This window comes from Anastrepha obliqua, chromosome 1 (genome assembly GCF_027943255.1).
Source record: "Anastrepha obliqua isolate idAnaObli1 chromosome 1, idAnaObli1_1.0, whole genome shotgun sequence".
Lineage (NCBI taxonomy): Eukaryota > Metazoa > Arthropoda > Insecta > Diptera > Tephritidae > Anastrepha > Anastrepha obliqua.
In genome coordinates, this window is record NC_072892.1 from 139982859 (window position 1) to 140001525 (window position 18667).

Genomic DNA, 18667 nt, shown 5'->3' on the forward strand with positions numbered 1-18667 from the left:
AAGTTAGAAGAAATGTTACGATTATAGTTAGAGCGAAGGCATACCTGTACACAGACAGACAGATATCGCAAAATCTTCTATATAAAAGGTGGACGCTACTTTATTCTAAGTTCTTCAATCCACAGATCATACAAAGATGTAGCTAAATGCATACAATTTTAGGCTTTTTTTCCCACCACATTATGACATTTCTTCGTGAATAAGTGGATGTAAGGTATTTTGAAAGTTCTCTTGCATGATAAGTGGGCATGGTTAACGGCGGATTTTGCCCATTTAATTAAATTTTTCATTCATTAATCAATTTTTAGTTTCATGGGCTATGGGCGTAGTTTTCGTCCGATTTATTTGATATTCAAAGATATGAATATTTGCAGCCATATAAGTAATATTCGTAAGCCATATAAGCCAAAGCTAAATGCCATGTGGAGACCCTTGGAAGTGACGAGTGTCGCCCGCAAACATTTTCTGTGCCAAATTCGATATGGCCCGTCCATGCCCGCCGCATATTTAAGTACTTCAAAAGTAGTAGTAGTAAATTTATTAAATTGGAAAGCAACCGTTAAGATATTTATACATTATCTTGACTTCCTTTTTGCTCTAAAACTCGCTCAATGTAGTTAACGGCATTGGGCATTTTGTAAAATAAAACAATTGGAATTTTTCCTTATTCAATTCTTCAGTGAGTTTTGTAGAGTACTGCCGTTGTTTGGCAATATATTTTGCTATATTTGGGATGTTTATATAACTAAAGATAAAAAATAAATTGCAAAAAAATGCCCAAAAAATAGAAAACTTATTATATGAATCGGATGATGTTTGCGATTTTAGTGAATTGAAAAATTAATTATAAGTAGATGAAGTTGAAGTTGAAAGTAATAATTCATGGGAAACCTACGGCTTGACAACTCACCTTGACGAATTTGCACTCAACCTCAACGAACTGATTTACTTCGCCCCTTTTTTTATTATAAATTAAATATATAATTAAAACAGCAAGCGCCCGTGTGGGAAAACGTAGATTAAGATGCTAAGACACGACACAGACCGTCTACTTAAAAAACCATTAAGTTGAGGAAACTCACAAGAAATAAATGAAATAAATCAAAAAGTGAATAACTATCCACACCCACACACACACACATACACACATATGTAATACATATCGACTAATTAATGTTATACTCTAGAAATCAACCATTCAAACAATCTAATACTAGCAGTTCTCAACATCTCGCATGTCGCATGCCCGCATGAGCTCAAAGTAAAACGAAAAAAAAAGAGCATCGCAAAACAAAAAACAAAGAGCTTAACGAAAAATCGGACTAAGGTTCGCTCATCTCAACGGCAACTACGAGAACTCTCACCAACGTTGTATGTTTAACCAATTCATGACACGGTTTTGTACAATAACAACAATTATAATAACTACAATAATTATTCGCATATAAACAAGAAGAGAATTATAACTAAACCTGCATGTCTACATATATTTATGACTGACCCGCTCTCTGTTGCAACTCAATTACGTTTACAATTATTAACTTTCTTTCTTTTCTCCATTCTTCTTCTTTCAACACCAATTGCTTCTATTCTTCCAAACAATTTTTATCATTCACCTGCATTGTCCTGCATTGCCCTGCGTTTGTTCCTGTTCGCTGTTTGCTGTTGTGCGCCACCGTTGGACACCACTTCGGATCTTCTCACCACAATAGATCGCTTCACCATGGGTCAGAATCTTGCAATTATCTGGAGCACAGCCCCGCTCGATCCCACCGACGGCGATTTTCCATCACGCATCCAAAGCTGGTTCAATGAAGTGCAAAAGTACTCCTTTGGCGACGCTTGGTCACCCAAAACTGGTCATTACTCCCAGGTTAGTAGAATGCAATTAAATTAATTAAGCTAAAATTAAACTCATATTTTATGGAGTTTAGACTTAAGTAAATAAAAAAGTCGAAAAAAATTTAAATAATTATCAAAAATAAGACTAGTGTTTTGGTAGTTCATCTTACTTAGTAGGCCTTCCTAATTCACTGGCGTGTGTCTTAACGTTATTCTAAAAAATGGGCACCCATAGCTTCATGCCGCCTACGAATAGCAGATGATTTTTCGAGAAGGTTTTTGTTGTAGAAACAGCCCTCGAATCTTTGCCCATAGAAGGATGGCCTCCTTAGAAAACTCTTTTCAAAGCTCGTTTGGGAAATCAGGATTTGCTGCCAGTATATCACACACAAGAAGTCAACTGCACAAGTAATTATTAAGGACTGCGCCGAATTGAATTCTCCATTATTTTTTATTTTTGTTCTTTATTCACTCCTCTCGGGAGCATAGGGCCTCGGCAAGACTCAGTCTTGCGTTGGTTTCGTGAATATATTTTGATTTCTGACAGGGTAGGTGATTAGTCTTTGCGTTTTTTTTTTTTTTTTTGGTTTTGCTTGTTTTAGTGCGTAAGTAAGTTTTTGGGGTTGAAGAATCAGATTTTTTGTTTTTAGAAAGAGAGAAAGTAGGTAAATTTGGAAAAGTCCGAGCACCGTGCTTTGCATGGGATGCGAACCCACACAACCTCTGGAATGGCAGGTTAGTGCACTTAAGGCAGACTACCGAGGTCCCTTCTCCATTATATTTCCTCCAAATGCATGCTACTTAAACATTCAAATTATGTTTTTCGTACCTTATTATTTTTCATTCATTACAAAAATATATAATATCAAAAAAACCTCAGTGGGCTTAAAAGAAAAAAAATTGCCAAAAATTTAGCTGCTGACCCAAGAATGATACAGAAGAAGATTGCGCCTTCCGAACTCGCCGTGTCGTAAGAGCCCATGAATAAACAAGCAAAAGGAAGGGGAATTACTTGTTTGTGAAGAAGAAGAGTAGGCGAAAGGAATGGGAAAATCAAACCATACGCACACACACATACTTTCTAGCCACGGCGCCTTCCCCATAAAAACGCAAAAAACTAAATTTAGAGGCTTTATACACAAATAAATGTGTTTTAACAATTTAACACGCGGCACTTCGTTTGCATTAGTTTGCTTAGTTTTAATATCAAAAATCACAATATTACCAAGCCATTCGCTGAATTTTTACAAAAATGCAGTTCTCCTGCTTTTGTTTGTTTTGTATTGCGGAGGGAGCTGACACGTCAGACTTGTCGAAATCACGAAAAATAAAGTAATGGGTTTTTAATGGCGCCACCTTAGATACTCAATTCGTCTTGCTGCTGGCCCAATAACCGTGGCTTGCATTATTAAAAGATTGAAGAAGATTTGCACATTGTACGAAAGAAGTGTTTAGGAAAAGCAAAGGGTCCTCATGATCTTCGAAGATAGTGGTGGCCATGCTGCAGAAAGATTCGGAAAGGAAAATTACGAGGAAACTTTCCAGTTGCTTAGAGACTTTTGAGCGCAGAATTTAAAAGGTGTAAAAGTTCCGGAAAGAAACGCCATGAAGCGCTAACTCGCAAAATAGTGTCCTAAAATGATAGAGCAAGACTTTCTTGGCGGATTCGAATACTGCTAACGGCTGGCCAGCCTTACGGTTTGACGGACTTTCCACAGCTTCCTACACGGCCTATTATGGAGACAACGTAGAAAAACATTTAGAGTAAAAAGTATCGAAAAATACACAAAGAAATTTCTTATTCGGTAGCGAATTTGCAGTTGTGGCAAAGGCACAGGCGAGTGCAATTATTGGCGATTTGTATGTGAAGAAATGCTTGCAAAGGAGGCTGCTTAGATTCTAAAGAGACCATGAAGTGTCTACGTTCATTTGCCTTGACTTTGCTTTACTATAGTTATAGAGCCAATGTTCCGACTAGGGGAGATATGTTATAATATGCTTTATGCTGCTTTTCTTAAATAGTTGGTTTATTTTCAATTGAGAATGCCAAAAAAACCAATAGCGCCAATCTAGAAGAATAATTTTCCTTCAGACTTTGAACATCAGGAAAAACAATAACTTTCCCACGACAGTCGGTTCTACGTAACTGGAACGATCCGGACACTTCAGCAGCATTCCTCGTGTATGCATGGGGAATGTTTATGCTGCTACAACAACCACAATCAGGAAAAACAATGTGCTTACTAATTTAAAGATTAAGTAATTAGCCCGATTTGTTTGTTTTGAAGGTGACAATAAAAATGGCATACAAGGTGGCGCAAAATTAATCATCTAATTTGGTTTTCGAATAGATTTTATACAAAAAAACAAAAAAAATGATTTTGAGTGATAGACATCTTTAATTTGAACCTTTATGCGCTCCACGGCTTGCATTAGGCCTCTTCTTTCGCCAAGCGTAAGCCAGTAGCGAATAGAGGAAGCAACTGGTATAAATAAACAGATCTTGGCACCGCTGGAATAGAAGTGCCAAAAATTACATTTATTTATAAAATGGTGAGTTATACAAGTTTTATGAGGTGGTGGTGAATCTTGCGCAATAATTTTGTTGTTCCTTTCACATGCAAATTTTTCGTCAAGTGAGCCGAGCAGAGAGACAGCGAGCAAAGAAGTGGCGAATAGAAGAGTCCTATTCTGTGGCTGTGTAGATCACAAGTGTCAGATATGATTGACGTAGGACGCCATTTGCATAAATTATAAATCTTCCGATAGGATGATTAATTTTACGTCACCTTATACTCAAACATCTAAAATTAGTAAAATATATGAATACTGCTATTTTGCCTTTTTATTGCGCACAGCTTAAGCTTTAAACTACTCTCAAAACTACTTGTAAATATACTCTTCAAGAGCTTGCCAATTAATCAAAATAAAAGCATCATTAAAATTGGAACCTTGACAGTTTAAAAATGGCTGCTTGATAAAGCTTGGATTTTAGGATATTTTACCAAGTGTTTTCTATTGGGTATGGGAGCAAGATTTCCAATTCAGTCCTTCTAAACATTTCTGGACCGATTTAGTAACGTGTGGCCTGGCGATGTCATGCAGCGAAATCAGCAAAATCAGTTTGTCATGCCTACCGTCCCATACCGACCGCTTTTCTTTGAGAGCTCGACTCAAACGCATTAGCTGCAGTCGGTAACGATCGCTAGTGATGGTTTCAAATGGTTTAAGGAGCTCATGATACATGACACCCTTCTGATTCCACCAGGTGCACAACATAACCTTTGAAGCATGAATATTTTTTTTTCGCTGTCGATGGACCTGGCTCATCTGGCACTCACCTACTTTTTTGACGCTTAGGGTTATCATAATAGATCCATTTTTCATCGCCTGTGATGATGCGATGCCGGAAACCTTTTCTTTTCCAAGAAGCATCTCAAACGTCTCTCGATAGGGATATCAAAATCTCGTTCAATAAATGCGGCACGCAGTTCCATGGGACCATTCCTATCGCATGCAAACTTTTACCGACGGTTGATCTGTCAACATCCAACTCTTTCGACACATCATCAAGGGCTCGACATGCGTCGTCATCCAATAATTGTTGTAGTTGAGTATCTTCATATGTTTCCGGTGCCCTTTCGTGATCTTTTCGGGACGAACAAATACATCATCAAATCACCATTATATTACTAGAAGAAACACAAAAATAAAATAAAAGACCTTTTTCAGAATTTTTATTTACTTCGTTGTCCTGCTGAGAAAAACTCCCACAATAAGCCCGCTTCAGTGGGCTAACCGTTAAGCGGCGGACCCTAAGTTCTACTAACACTCACATCTGATGATATTGCGTTCTTCTCGTATACATTTAGTTGTTCGGTAAGTGCATATACCTCGCTGCGCAATTTGTCTACATTAGCACATTTCTGCTCAGTTTTTTTTACGCGCTCTTCCATGTGCTTAACTGGCGACTTCAGGTTCATAACATCCGCTGACAACTCACTGAATCGCTCCATTACTCGCTCTTCCGATTCTCTTAATCGTATACCTTGAAAAAAAATGTGCGAATGCCTAAATCTTGGGAAAATGGCAGAAAAGTTGTGTTTCGCCCAAATAATCGGTTTCTAAATTAGTCATCTTAGGCCATGACCTCCGTTGACTGACTTTCTCATGGCGTGAGTGAGTATAAAGGTACGGCTAAACTAGTGTGTATAAACTTTAAGCTATAAAAATTGTTTCTTCGGCCCTTAGTCTACATTTTGAGGGTCAATCCAAAATTCCGACTCTAGTTTTTTTATACTTAACAAGACTTTACAGTTTGATCTGTGTCTCGCAAACATGGACAATTTTTTACGAAATTATAGGCAATTAATTACGACATTTTTTGGAAGCCCTAATATTAAACTTATACCATAATAATGTTTGCAAATTCTAATGATGGTATTTTTTATGCAAATTTAAAAATATTAACGAGACCGGAACGATTCGTACGATGCTCATAAGGGCATTTGCTGATTTGGTTTTAAAATTGGCTTTTTAGACACTTCTAAAATAAGAAACTTGTTGTTGTGGCCATTTAAAGAATGTCACTTCACACTCATTCACACGGCTATCATAACTTTGGAATTTTTAAATTTTTTTATTTTACTTCAAAATCCAGAAAATGATATTTAAAAGAACTAAAGTAGCTGCTAGTATCACACAATAAATAAAATGTAAATTTGTAACAAGAATAAGGATAAAAAATGGAGACATAAAAATAAAATTTATTCAGAAAATAATTGCGGGGTAGTATTATTAGTATCTTAGTATTATTATCAGTATCTTACATTTTGCCGTGGAATGCTTCTTAAACGTGTTATGCTAAGTTCTTCTCATTTCATTGGACTGGTGGATATTTCTTTGCCCATAACCGGCTTATGAAATGTTATGGTTAATTGGGAACACACGCTGTTTACCCATTATAATTATGCTAATTGTGGAGCAGCCAATAGCAGCCAAAGCGCGCTCTTCCCACAAGCAGCGAAACTCTTCCCGTCGAGTCCCAAAGACGCAGGGTTTAGCAAGTTTTAAACAAATGTTAGCACATCAAGCAAACAGCAACTGTACTTTGAGCTCTGCACGAAGCCACGCATGACTGCGAACATTCGAAGGTGGTAATTTTTATGGTTACGACTGGCTAATCGATAACTAAACTAAATAGAAAGATTTTAATGAAGTGAAATGCTAAACCGCAACAAGGGACTTTATGTCTGCATGTACCAGCTCAGCTCTATAAATCTCTTTCTGCCTTTCCCTCCATTGGTTCATGAAGCTGGTAGCCAAGTTCGGTGCTCTGCAGGCACTGATTGTATAGCTTTGGATCTTACTCTGTTTGGCGAAAAATACCCTATATGCTCACCCAAGATAGCTTATTGAAAGTCGTGTTTTAAGAAAGTTTATGCCGAAGAAAGATATTTATAGTGGATTCACATCTTACTGCACTGACTGTGCTAAATAAAATTGGCCGCCCGCTACTAAAGTTAAAAAAAAATGTGTAAGTCAGTGATCCGATTTATATAAACTTTGTCGTTATATATATATATAAAAAGCAATAATTTTAATTTTTTAATAAAAAAAATTAAATTTTACTGGGGTTACGCCCAATATGGTTCAGCAATTAGTGTCTGAGAGCTTAACAGCTGCTGAAGACTTCTTCTTCTCCTTCTTCTTCTTCTTCTTCTCATTCTTCTTCTCCTTCTTCTTTTCTTCTTCTTTTTCTTCTTCTCCTTATTCTCGTCTTTCTTCTTATTCTCGGCTGTCTTCTTATTCTCGTCTTTCTTCTTATTCTTCTTCTTCTTCTCCTCCTCTTTCTTCTTCTTCTTCTTCTTCTCCTCCTCTTTCTTCTTCTTCTTCTTCTTTTTCTCCTTCTTCTTATTCTCGTCTTTCTTCTTATTCTTCTTCTTCTTCTTCTCCTTATTCGTCTTCTTCTTCTTCTTTTTCTCCTTCTTCTTATTCTTGGTTGGCGCGATAATCGTTTACGCGATTTTGATCGAGTTTAACAAAGGGCGCCAAACGATCCTTTCTCGTGCTAACCGGCGCTAGTTGGAAACACTAAGTGAAGCCAAGTCCTTCTTCACCTGGTCTTTCCAACGCAGAGTAGGTTTTCCGCTTTCTCTGCTACCACCAGCTAGTACCGCATCGAATACTTTCAGAGCCGGAGCGTTTGTTTCCATTCGGACAACATGACCCAGCCAGCGTAGCCGCTGGATCTTTATTCGCTGAAGACTAATTTATTTTCACGCCTTGAAGGGTTTTGGCTACTTTCTTCATTGCCTTCATTAGCCTTTTAACAAGAGCCCAGTGTTTATCAATTGTCTTTATTCTGAGCAGTTTGACGGATTTGGTTCGCTGAATGCCAAAATTGCCGCTTAGAAATCATGCCAAAGATGATTGCTGTAGTGACATATTATATCTGACCGAATGTGGCTAAGCTCATGGCATGCATAAGATTATTTTTTATTCAATACTGCTGACGTCAGGTATATGAAATAGCAACAGGTGCCACGTTTTTTTCATCACTTGACTGTACCGAATTAAATAAATTTGGGCCTGAAACTTTTACAAATATTTGCAACTGGCCTACTGAAGCACACATAACTTTTACGATATTTTCAATATTTAAGAGCCGTTTCAGGGACTTTTGTATATGAAATACCTAGGCCCCAACTTCTTACTTAACTTCTAATACTTTATGGTAGGTACATTTAAAGGTTAAGTGATGTACCGTTTAAAATTTATTTGGAGGTTTGGAATAAAGTAAAATATGCGCATAAAAATCAATTGATTTTGCTCACTAGCACCCCCGGCATTGTAGAAAGTTGACTTAAATAATGGATATTTACTCCATGCTTTAGTTTATGAATAAGCAAATTTATTTTTGCCATGTAGTTAGAAAAACGAAAAGAGTTTAAAACGAGCTTTAAAGTTAACAATAATTTATCAGCACATTTAGCAAAGTGCAGCTTATTTGTTAGAAGAGAAAAATGCCCTTCGTTCAGAGAAGATTTTAGTATCCAATGGCCTACTCTATATAAAGCAGCACTTTTTGACAGGAGTGATTCTCAATTATGTATGATATTTCTCATAGCTGGCGCATCAAAGTGAAGGGGTGATTTTTGCGATTGTTTGTTAAGATGATAGCTCCCAAAAATTGCATTTGGTAGGAAATACTTCTGAGAGTTTCCCCCTAATTCTGATAGTCTTGGTATGATCCAATCTCAATATTGGCAGGTTTTTTCTAATAGCGGTCACCCCTCGATAGGCAATGGCAAACTTTCGAGTGTATTTCTGTCATGAAAAAGCTCCTCATGAAAATATCTGCCGTTCGGAGTCGGCTTGAAATTGTAGGTCCCTCCATTTGTGGAACAACATCAAGACTCACGCCGCAAATAGGAGGAGGAGCCCGGTCAACACCCCAAAAACGGTATAAGCGCCAATTACATATATATCTATACATAATATACAGCGTCAATAAAATTTGTATGGGAGAGTGTATATCAAATTCAGTTAGAGTGTCATAACTTTCCGTATAAGAACTAATATTTTTGAGCTTTGCAGTTAATATGAATGTTATTTTTAAGTTTTTTATTATTTTTCAATATCATTAAGCTACTTATTTAATTATAAATCATATTTTGTGTGACTTTGTATACTAATGCCGACCTTTTTCTGCATTACAGCTGGTCTGGGGCGAAACAAGCTTGGTTGGTTGCGGCTTTTCTGAATACAAAGACTCCACCAAATACAACAAGTTGTATGTCTGTAATTATGGACCAGGGTAAGTTTCCAATATTTCACAATATGAGCAATTTTGTATCTAATATGAGCAAAGAACCGAACGTAAGAAAGTATGTTTAATAGGTGTAGAATACCAAATGCATGGCATAGTCTCCCAAAGCTTTAGTTATCTAATAAACTGTGACCCATGGGCTAGTTTATTTTTAATTCAGTACCCTTACATAGCTAATAAAAAATTGAGATTTTGCCTACTTCTTATGGTGAAAATAAATAGGCTACGGCTATCGAATTCTCAGGGAAAATGTCACTGATCTCAAAATTATCTGTAAAACTCCGCCGATCTCTTTAAAAGATGGCTAAGTCATTTTGTAAGCACTGATTTGCATTCGAGTCTATTGCGACAGGGGAGTTCAACCGTAACCTGATAGAAGTTAAATTGAGTACAAATTTGTTTTAAGCGACAGGGGTAATTATAACCACACCGCGGCATCACAAACGTCCAACCTAAGGTAATTTAAGTGCGGTAATCTTGTTAACCGCCTTCTTCCTGAATTCAGATGGAGTAGACACGATTAGATGTTTCTGTAGTTGACCATTGAAATTATTATGCAAAATATGTCAGTTCTATGTCTGAAATACATGTAGCACCGAAACTATCGCAAATATGCTGAACAATTGGGCTAAAAAATCGATCAGCCAACGCCATCATTCGAAAACAATTTTATTTCACATTACTTAATTTGCTTTAGTGTCTTCAAATTTATTGCTTTTATTTATTTCTCGACCGCAATTAGAACTCATATTCATCTACTCTGAGCTGTGCCTGTTGAACTCAGCCAATCACTGAGCACAGATAGCAGATCTGTAATTTGCTGTATCTATTTGAATCTAACTCGCAAAGTTATGGGGCTCCTATTATGAAACTTACAGCGATTACTGATTACATTTATTAATGGGAAACATAAAAAAATATAAGCAGGAGGTGTTTTACTAAGAGGAGCAAAAAAATATTTTTCCAAAAACTTTGAAGTATTATAAAATTCTAATTTTTTTCCGAAATTCTTTTTTTAAGTATATTTTATCCCGAAACTTTAAAAGAAATTAATAAAAATGTCAAAAGTAACATTTCCATTAATATTATTTCATTTGAAAAAAAATCCTATACCAAAATGTTCCACATTTAATAAAGCTTAAAATTATAAAAATAATTCAAAAATTCTACTTTACTTCTTGCCTCTCTTATTCTTCTTATTCTTGCTTCAAACCTACAAATAAAACAATTTTTAAAAGAATTAACGCAAATTCCCAAAAAAACTTGGATTATTTGACAAGGAATCGCTCCAAAGATCTGCATCACCCTTAAATCACCTTATATTATTTTTTCTGAAAAGTGTGGATAATTTTCGGTGGCATTCACTATGCCAGCACCAACATTTTTGTGAGCTTTTTGTTTTCCGAATGTGAGAACCTAGGCACACTTTGGCACACATTTGCATTTGTCTGGCGAGACAAAGCAGTAAACTAACTCTGATGGCAGGGAATAGTTGTAAGTATAGAAACTTGGTTGCAGAAACGAGAGATACAGTATTAGAATGAGAAGGCTGTACACCCAACAGCTGGTGTTCGATATTTGGTAGTCACACTTTAATTCATCAAATTACACAGTAAAAAATGCTTAGTGTATACCTATAAAAAAGCGTGGAAATTATAAAAAATTATTGGAAAGTTATAAAGCTGTCGCATTTCGACAAGCAATGACAAATCTTTGAGTGCATTTCTGCCATTACAATACCATTTCATAAAACCCATTTGCATTCGGAATCGATATTAAACTGAAGATATCCTCGTTTTGTGTCAGCATTAAGGCCAACAAATTGGCCAAATTCATCCCAAAAACAATTTTTTTGTTGTTTTTTTTAGACCATTTTGGCAATTGAATTGTATTTTTTTTATTATATAATATTAGCAAGTTTCAACTGAATATCGATTCAAAGAATCTTAAACAAGCGTCAATAAAAAATATTTTTAGCTGTGTTGCCACCCAGCTTTTTTATATTAAGAAATTTTTAGAAAAATCTATTAATTTTAATACAACTATATATACATGTATCAATGTGTGAGCAGGGATAGCATTAATAAATTAATATTTTTAATTGGCGTTGCCACCCAATTGTTAAGAAAATATATTTAAAAAATATTTATTCCAAAAACAATTTGTTTTTTAAGTATTGCCAGCTGAATTTTATTGTAAAGTAGCATGTTTCTGTTGCATATTAAAATATAGGTACCGATTGAAAGCTTCAATAAAAAAATATTTTTAATTGTAATGCCACTTATTTTTTCGGAGGTTAAGAAATTGTTTACAAATATACATGCAAATATTAATTAATTAATTAAAAAATTAACTATATATGTATATTAAGTTGGAAACTTCAATAAAAAATATTTCTAGCTATGTTGCCACTTAGTTTTTTTTGGAAACTCAGAAACTGTTAATTAGAAAAATATATTAATTTTTAAACATTTTATGCACATATTAATGTGTAAGTGGAAATAGCTTTAGTAAAATAATATTTTAAAACAACGTTGCCACCTTATTCTAAAGAAAATTACATTAAGCAGAGGTTAAGTATAAGGATCTAGCAAAACGTGTTGAAAGAATGAACTAAGGTTAAATTAAAACTATTTGTGTATGACGCTGCCACCTAATTCTTACGAAAAAAAATTTAAAAAAATATATATAATATAAAAAAATATGTAAAAAGTACAGATGAAATAAGTATTAGGATGTGGGTATTCCGCTAATTATGATAGGGAGAAGAATGAAGAATTATTTTTTGAACAGCGTGATAAAAGTGATAAAAACTGCAGCATTTCATTTTAGTTTTCTGGTTCTTCTAGAAAGCAAGAAAAAAGAGATATAAAGAGTTTTCCAATAAGAGGTGTTACTTCAATATTCAAAGGAAAATGCTTATATAAATGATCGCATGTTTATTTCATTATAAAGAAGAAGGTATCTCGTTAATAGTGGAAAATAACATCAGGCAAATGACCACCACGACCCCATTTACAGGACATTATCCTTTTCATGAAATTTTTCATAACCGAATTGCAAAGTGGCTGCCCTATGTCCTCGATAACCTTACGAATTCCATCTTTGAGGCCTTGAATCGACCCTAGGCTGTTGGCGTAGGTCCCAAAGAAAAAAGTCACAAGGTGTTAAGTCTCAAGATCTCGGTGGCCAATTGTAATCACCTCTTCGAGAGATAACACGGTCGGGAAACTTTTCCCGTAAAAGATCAATGGTTTCGTTGGTTGTGTGGCACGTAGCGCCGTCTTGTTGAAAATAACCCTTGTCCGGATCAATACCATCCAATTCCGGCTATAAAAAATCGTGAATCGTCTCTCGATAGCGCAATCCCCTTCAAAATATGACCTGTTATTGGAAAACGCTTTAGCAAGATCAACGAATGTCAAAGCAAGAGTTGCATAGCCGTATTTGCCTACTTAAGTCTACGGAAAAGGGAGTTTGTGACAAAGACGTAACTCGGGCATCAGTTAATCCTATATGCATATATTCAACGACGTGTAAAAAGCAAGAAATATAATGACAACAAGTATGAGGGTAGCCTGATATTTCTGAAGTTTTTTGCTCGATCATTATCGTTCGCTCCTCAAATTGGAAGGATTGTCCACCGCTTTGTCAATGCGTGCTCTTCTGGCAAGATTAGAATAGCACTTAGTACACAAAGGGTGGTTTTTTATGAGCTATAGGAAAGTTTAAAAAAAAAACAAACATGTTAAATTCAGAAAAATGCATGAAATTTTTATTTAAATCGATAGTACAGTCCATATAATTTAATATTTGAAGATTATTTCATGCAGATGTTGACCGTGACTGCGCTTCAAATGGTCCATCCGCTTAGTCCAATTTTGGCATACTCTTTCCAATGTTTCGGTCGGTATCTCACATATAAATGCTTTAATGTTGTCTTCCAATGCGTTAATTGAAGCAGGCTTGTCTGAATAGACATGAGCTTTAACATAGCCCCACAAAAAATAATATAAAGTCGTTATATCGCACGATCTGGGTGGCCAATTGACAGGTCTTGAACGTGAAATAAAATGTTCACCGAACTCACCTCTCAACAAGTCCATTTTTACGCGTGCTGTTTGGCATGTGGCACCATCTTGCTGAAACTACATGTCATGCAAGTCAAGCTCTTGCATTTTGGGCAAAAAAAAGTTGGATATCATTTCACGGTAGCGCTCACCATTCACAGTTACGTTACGATTCGCAGCATCTTTGAAGAAGTACGCTCCAATGATACCTCCAGACCATTAGCCGCACCAAACTGTGACCTTTTCTGGATACATTGGCAGCTCTTGCAATTCTTCTGGCTGATCTTCACTCCAAAATCGACAATTCTGCTTATTTACGTACCCATTGATCCAAAGTGAGCTTTGTCGCTGAACACAACTTTTCGATAAAAAAAAGTGTATCTTAATCTTCCTTAACAGAACACGCATTTTGTTTATAAAATTCAATAATTTGCAAGCGTTGTTCGTTTGGAAGACGATTCGTGGTTAAATGATAGGCCATACTGAAGATGTTTGACATTGAAACAAAACACGAAACGTGCGTCAGCTGTTTAAACAAACTGTTTAAAAAGATAATAGCTAAAAAATCACTCGTTAGTTCTAGGATAGTCTTTGCTTTTCGGCGTGCAATCAAAAAGCTTTGAGTGAAGCATACTTCAAATCGTAGGGATCTACCCAAACTTGTCAATTTCGGAACTCTATACCTTCACCAATCTTAGTACTATTTAAGCTCAATCTCTCCTCTCTTTTGCTGGGTTCGCACTTTCATTTGCTCTAATAATTATTTTTTAGCTAAATTTATTATCATTGAAATTCCCCTCTAATCGATACTCTCTCTCTCTCTCTGTTTTTGTTTTTCTTTTCAGTGGAAACGTCGTCGGTTACAATCCATATGAGGTGGGTAAGCCGTCGTGTGCCACATATGGCTTGAGATCGTCTTCGCGTTATCAGGGCTTATGCGCACCATCGGTAGCGCCCTTTGTTAGCGCCAACGCCATTGACACGTATGAGTACAAGCAAAATAACAACAACAAAAATATCGCTTTTTCAACGCAACCCGCTACAACTTCAACCTCTTCTTCTTCCTCTTCTTCCTCCTCCCACACTGTATATTCCCCCAAACAGGCGACGTACGCATTTGGTCAACGTAAGACCGCATCCAGTACAACGCTTAGCGCCACAGTTTATACAACCACAAGTGGCAACAAGGCGTACACAGCTCCGACCGGTGTTAACAACAAATACACGAACAAACTTGAGGCATATCGGCCGTCCACAGCTGAATTTCAGAGGGCCGTACAGAAGCACACCCTACTAAGGACATATCTGAATAATCCGAATTTGAGTGAACAGCAATTGCAGCAAGAAGCAGAAAAGCAAATAAAAGAAGAACAACAACAACATAATGGTAGTGCAGATGTTGCTGTTGTGCCAGAAGTATTTATTTTCGACGGCACAAAACAACAAACGCAGCAAGTCCAAAATACAACACCAAAACCGGCTAAGCGTGGCTGGAGTCTTTTGACGTGGCGTGGCTAAGCGTCAGCAAATTGGGTTAGGGTGTTGCAACTAGTAAAAAAATGCATTTGAAACGACAACTGAAGCGTAAAGAAAAATAATTTTTTTTATGGAAAAATAAATGAAATTTTAGTGAAGAATTGCAATACATTTTGGTGCGTGCAACAGCTGAGCATCCAATACGAATTACTACTGTGTAGTAGCGGAAAAAGGATGTTTCAGTGTGTCGCCATGGGCAGCACTATTGGGAGTAGAAAAAGTGTTGCAAGTGAATTTCACTAAAAAAAAATTACTTATTGCATTTAACAATTTCGCCTTTGTATTGTAATAATGAAAAATTATTCGTAAAATTTTTGAAAAAATTTAATTGCATATCGAATGTAAGAATTTAAATTCCCTGCTGTTGATAGTTTATAAGTAGCCTACGCCATATTTAGTTATAAAGCACTTAAACGCATACGCGTATATGCCCATTTGCGCACCCAGTTTTCGCCACAGCCACGCAAAAGTTGGATTAAGATATTGTAATTTTTCAAAAATATGTAACTGCCTTTGATTACTTGTGCCAACTGCCATCCCAGCGGAAAACTCAGCCGACTTCTGCACCCTAAACGCACAAGTGAAGCTTCGCACAATCAATAGAGCAACCAACTACCTTTACTCAGGAACTACGCATTGCCTGCCTGCACACAGTCCCCTCGCACAAATACACACACGCACACACTCCCATCTATAAATAAATCAACATTCAACATAAGCGCCCATTCTCATGCAGAAGACAGCCACAGGCGATCAACATAAGCATGCATTTTATCATAGAAACTCATATTAGTATTAGTGAGATACAAAAGCAAGCAAAAACAAAAAAGGAAGAAAACAAAAACAACAAATTCATACGCATACTCGTATATGAGTGTAAGCCTACGCTACTAACAATGCAAATGTTTGTATCAAACGTTTGTGCCCGCATTTAATTACAACAATAGCAACAATTTTTTTTAAATTTTTTTATTTTTATTTTTTTACTTATAAACAATCAAACAATAGCTTCTAATCAGTGCATGTGTATGTGTATGAAACATTTTGTTTAATTTCATACATAAAAATTAGAAAAAAATAGAAAAATTTAATGGAAGTGTCTACAAAAGTTTCTTTTAACTAACAAATAGTGAGTAGTCTGGTATAATTATTGTAAAAAACATTATTGAAAATGACTAATGTACGAGTAGATTTCGATTTTCAAAGCAATTTTTATACAAACCCGTTGGATGCGCAGATTTGTAGATACAAAGGAAATATTATTAATTTTTAAGTGAATAAAGCTTTGTGTAACGTATTCTTGCGGAAATTATTAAAGCAGCATTATAAATAAAAAATAAAATTAAATAAATTAAAATATATATTAAATTAAATTGTAGCTCGAAATTAATGCAAAAAAATTGTCTGAAATTTCAGCTAGACAAATTTTACATTTTGGACTCCTAATTAGCGCCTGAGGTGGTGTGTCAGCTGTGCGTGTACTTTTGAGTTACAGATTTAATTGCCTAATAGCGTTTTCTTTCTCGGAATAATGTCGCATTTACTCCGACCAACGCGAAAGCTATAAAGTATTCGTTTTCCTTTCTAAAATTGTTGTGCTCTGATCAGGCGACTGTGTTAAATTTTCGATACTTTATGAAAGAATTGAGAGCGAGCGCGGCACAATTGATTTTTTTTAACTGCGTACATGAAAATTATAATTGTTACAAAAAATTTAAGCAAATCATTATTTTCTATTATTGGGTTGGCAACTAAGTAATTGCGGATTTCACTCATAGATGGCTCCAGTTGAATTGTTAGATTTGCGTAGAACAAATGTAAAACACATTTTGTTGTTAGATTGTTGGCAATTCAGCTGTCAATCAGTAAAAAAAGTTTTTTGATCGGTTGCGTAGTTTTCGTTTGGCGTTCGTTGAAAACTGAAAAATCAAACGGAACATTTTCGTCATATTTTGGTTTTTTACTTCCGCAAAGGGAAAACCGCATCGCAAGCTCATAAAAAGTTATGTGTTGTTTATGGTGGCGAAGCCTTAAAGGAACGGCAGTGTCAAAATTGGTTTGCCAAATTTCGTTCTGTTGATTTTTCACTCAAAGATGAAAAACGCTTTGGTCGTCCAGATGACGTTGATGACGCCCTCATCAAAGCAATAATCGATTCGGATCGTCACAGTACAACACTTGAGATTGCAGAGAAGCTTTATGTATCACAAACACGCATTGAAAATCACTTAAAATAACTTAGCTATGTTCAAAAACCCGATTCATGAGTTCCCCACGAACTGAAAGAAACCCATTTAACGCAACGCATTAACAGCTGCTATTTGATGATGACAAATGAGTTGTTTACAACAATATCAAGCGGAAAAGATCGTATAGCAGGCCAGGTGAACCAACTCAAACAACATCAAAAGCTGATATTCATCAAAAGAAGGTTTGGTTATCAGTTTGGTGTGATTACAAAGGAATTGTCTACTTCGAACCCTTACCCCCCAACCGAACAATCAATTCTGAAGTCTACATTGAACAACTAACAAAATTAAACAATGCAGTTGAAGAAAAGCGACTCGAATTGGCAAATCGAAAAAGTATTGTATTCCATCATGACAATGCAAGGCCACACACATCTTTGACCACCCGGCAAAAGGTATTGGAGCTTGGCTGGGTTGTTTTGCCACATCCACAATTTAGTCTTGACCTTGCACCATCTAATTACTTTTTGTTTCGATCTTTACGAAACTCCTTCAATGGTAAAAATTTCAATAATGATGACGATGTCGAATCGTACCTGATTCAGTTTTTTGCTAGGAAAAACTAGAAGTTTTATAAACGTGGGATTATGATGCTGCCTGAAAGATGGCAAAAGGTCATTGATCAAAATAAAGAATAAAGTTATATTATTTAGTTCCATGAAAAAATTGTCTTTGATTTTCTAAAAAAATACGCAATTACTTAGTTGTCAAATGGCAAAACACGTTCTAAGTTCCCAGCGAGAACGTAAGTACGAATTGAGCCAATTTATTGTTGTTAGTTCTGCACATGACTTTTGCTGTTTTGCATGTGGTTTGATTAGTCCACCTAGCTTCCACTCGCTTTTTCATGTAGTCGTCCATTTCGTTGTAAATAACTAGTATTTAGCGGTTTTGGTCAAATGGTAGTCTAACAGCACTTTTTGCTATCTCGTCTATTATTTCATTCCTCACAATGCCTTTGTGACCAGACACCCAATAGATATGCAGCCTACTGTTTTCGACTAGCCTTTCTATAGCCGCCGTGTTCCGTTGAACATTTTTGGACTTAATAAAGGGTGTTTTTTTAGAGGTTAGGTTTTCAAGATGAAATAGAACGTATATAATTTAATGTTATGGCCAAGAATTTAGCTTTATTATTA

The 18667-nt window shown here is 36.0% G+C and overlaps 1 protein-coding gene across 2 annotated transcripts in view; it reads left to right on the top strand.

Annotated features, from left to right (window-relative positions):
* The window catches only part of LOC129236328 (venom allergen 5), a 63896-nt gene extending 47667 nt beyond the window's left edge, over window positions 1-16229 (top strand). Inside the window, exons 3-6 of one of the 2 annotated variants that reach the window (XM_054870659.1) lie at window positions 1713-1873; window positions 9564-9661; window positions 14589-14726; window positions 14848-15142. In XM_054870659.1, the coding sequence (XP_054726634.1) occupies window positions 1713-1873; window positions 9564-9661; window positions 14589-14726; window positions 14848-15040 (590 nt within the window). In that variant the 3' untranslated portion in view covers window positions 15041-15142. Of the gene's footprint in view, window positions 1-1712; window positions 1874-9563; window positions 9662-14588 lie in introns of both variants that reach the window. The other variant, XM_054870658.1, reaches the window with a different exon arrangement.
* The last annotated feature ends 2438 nt before the right edge of the window (window positions 16230-18667 follow it).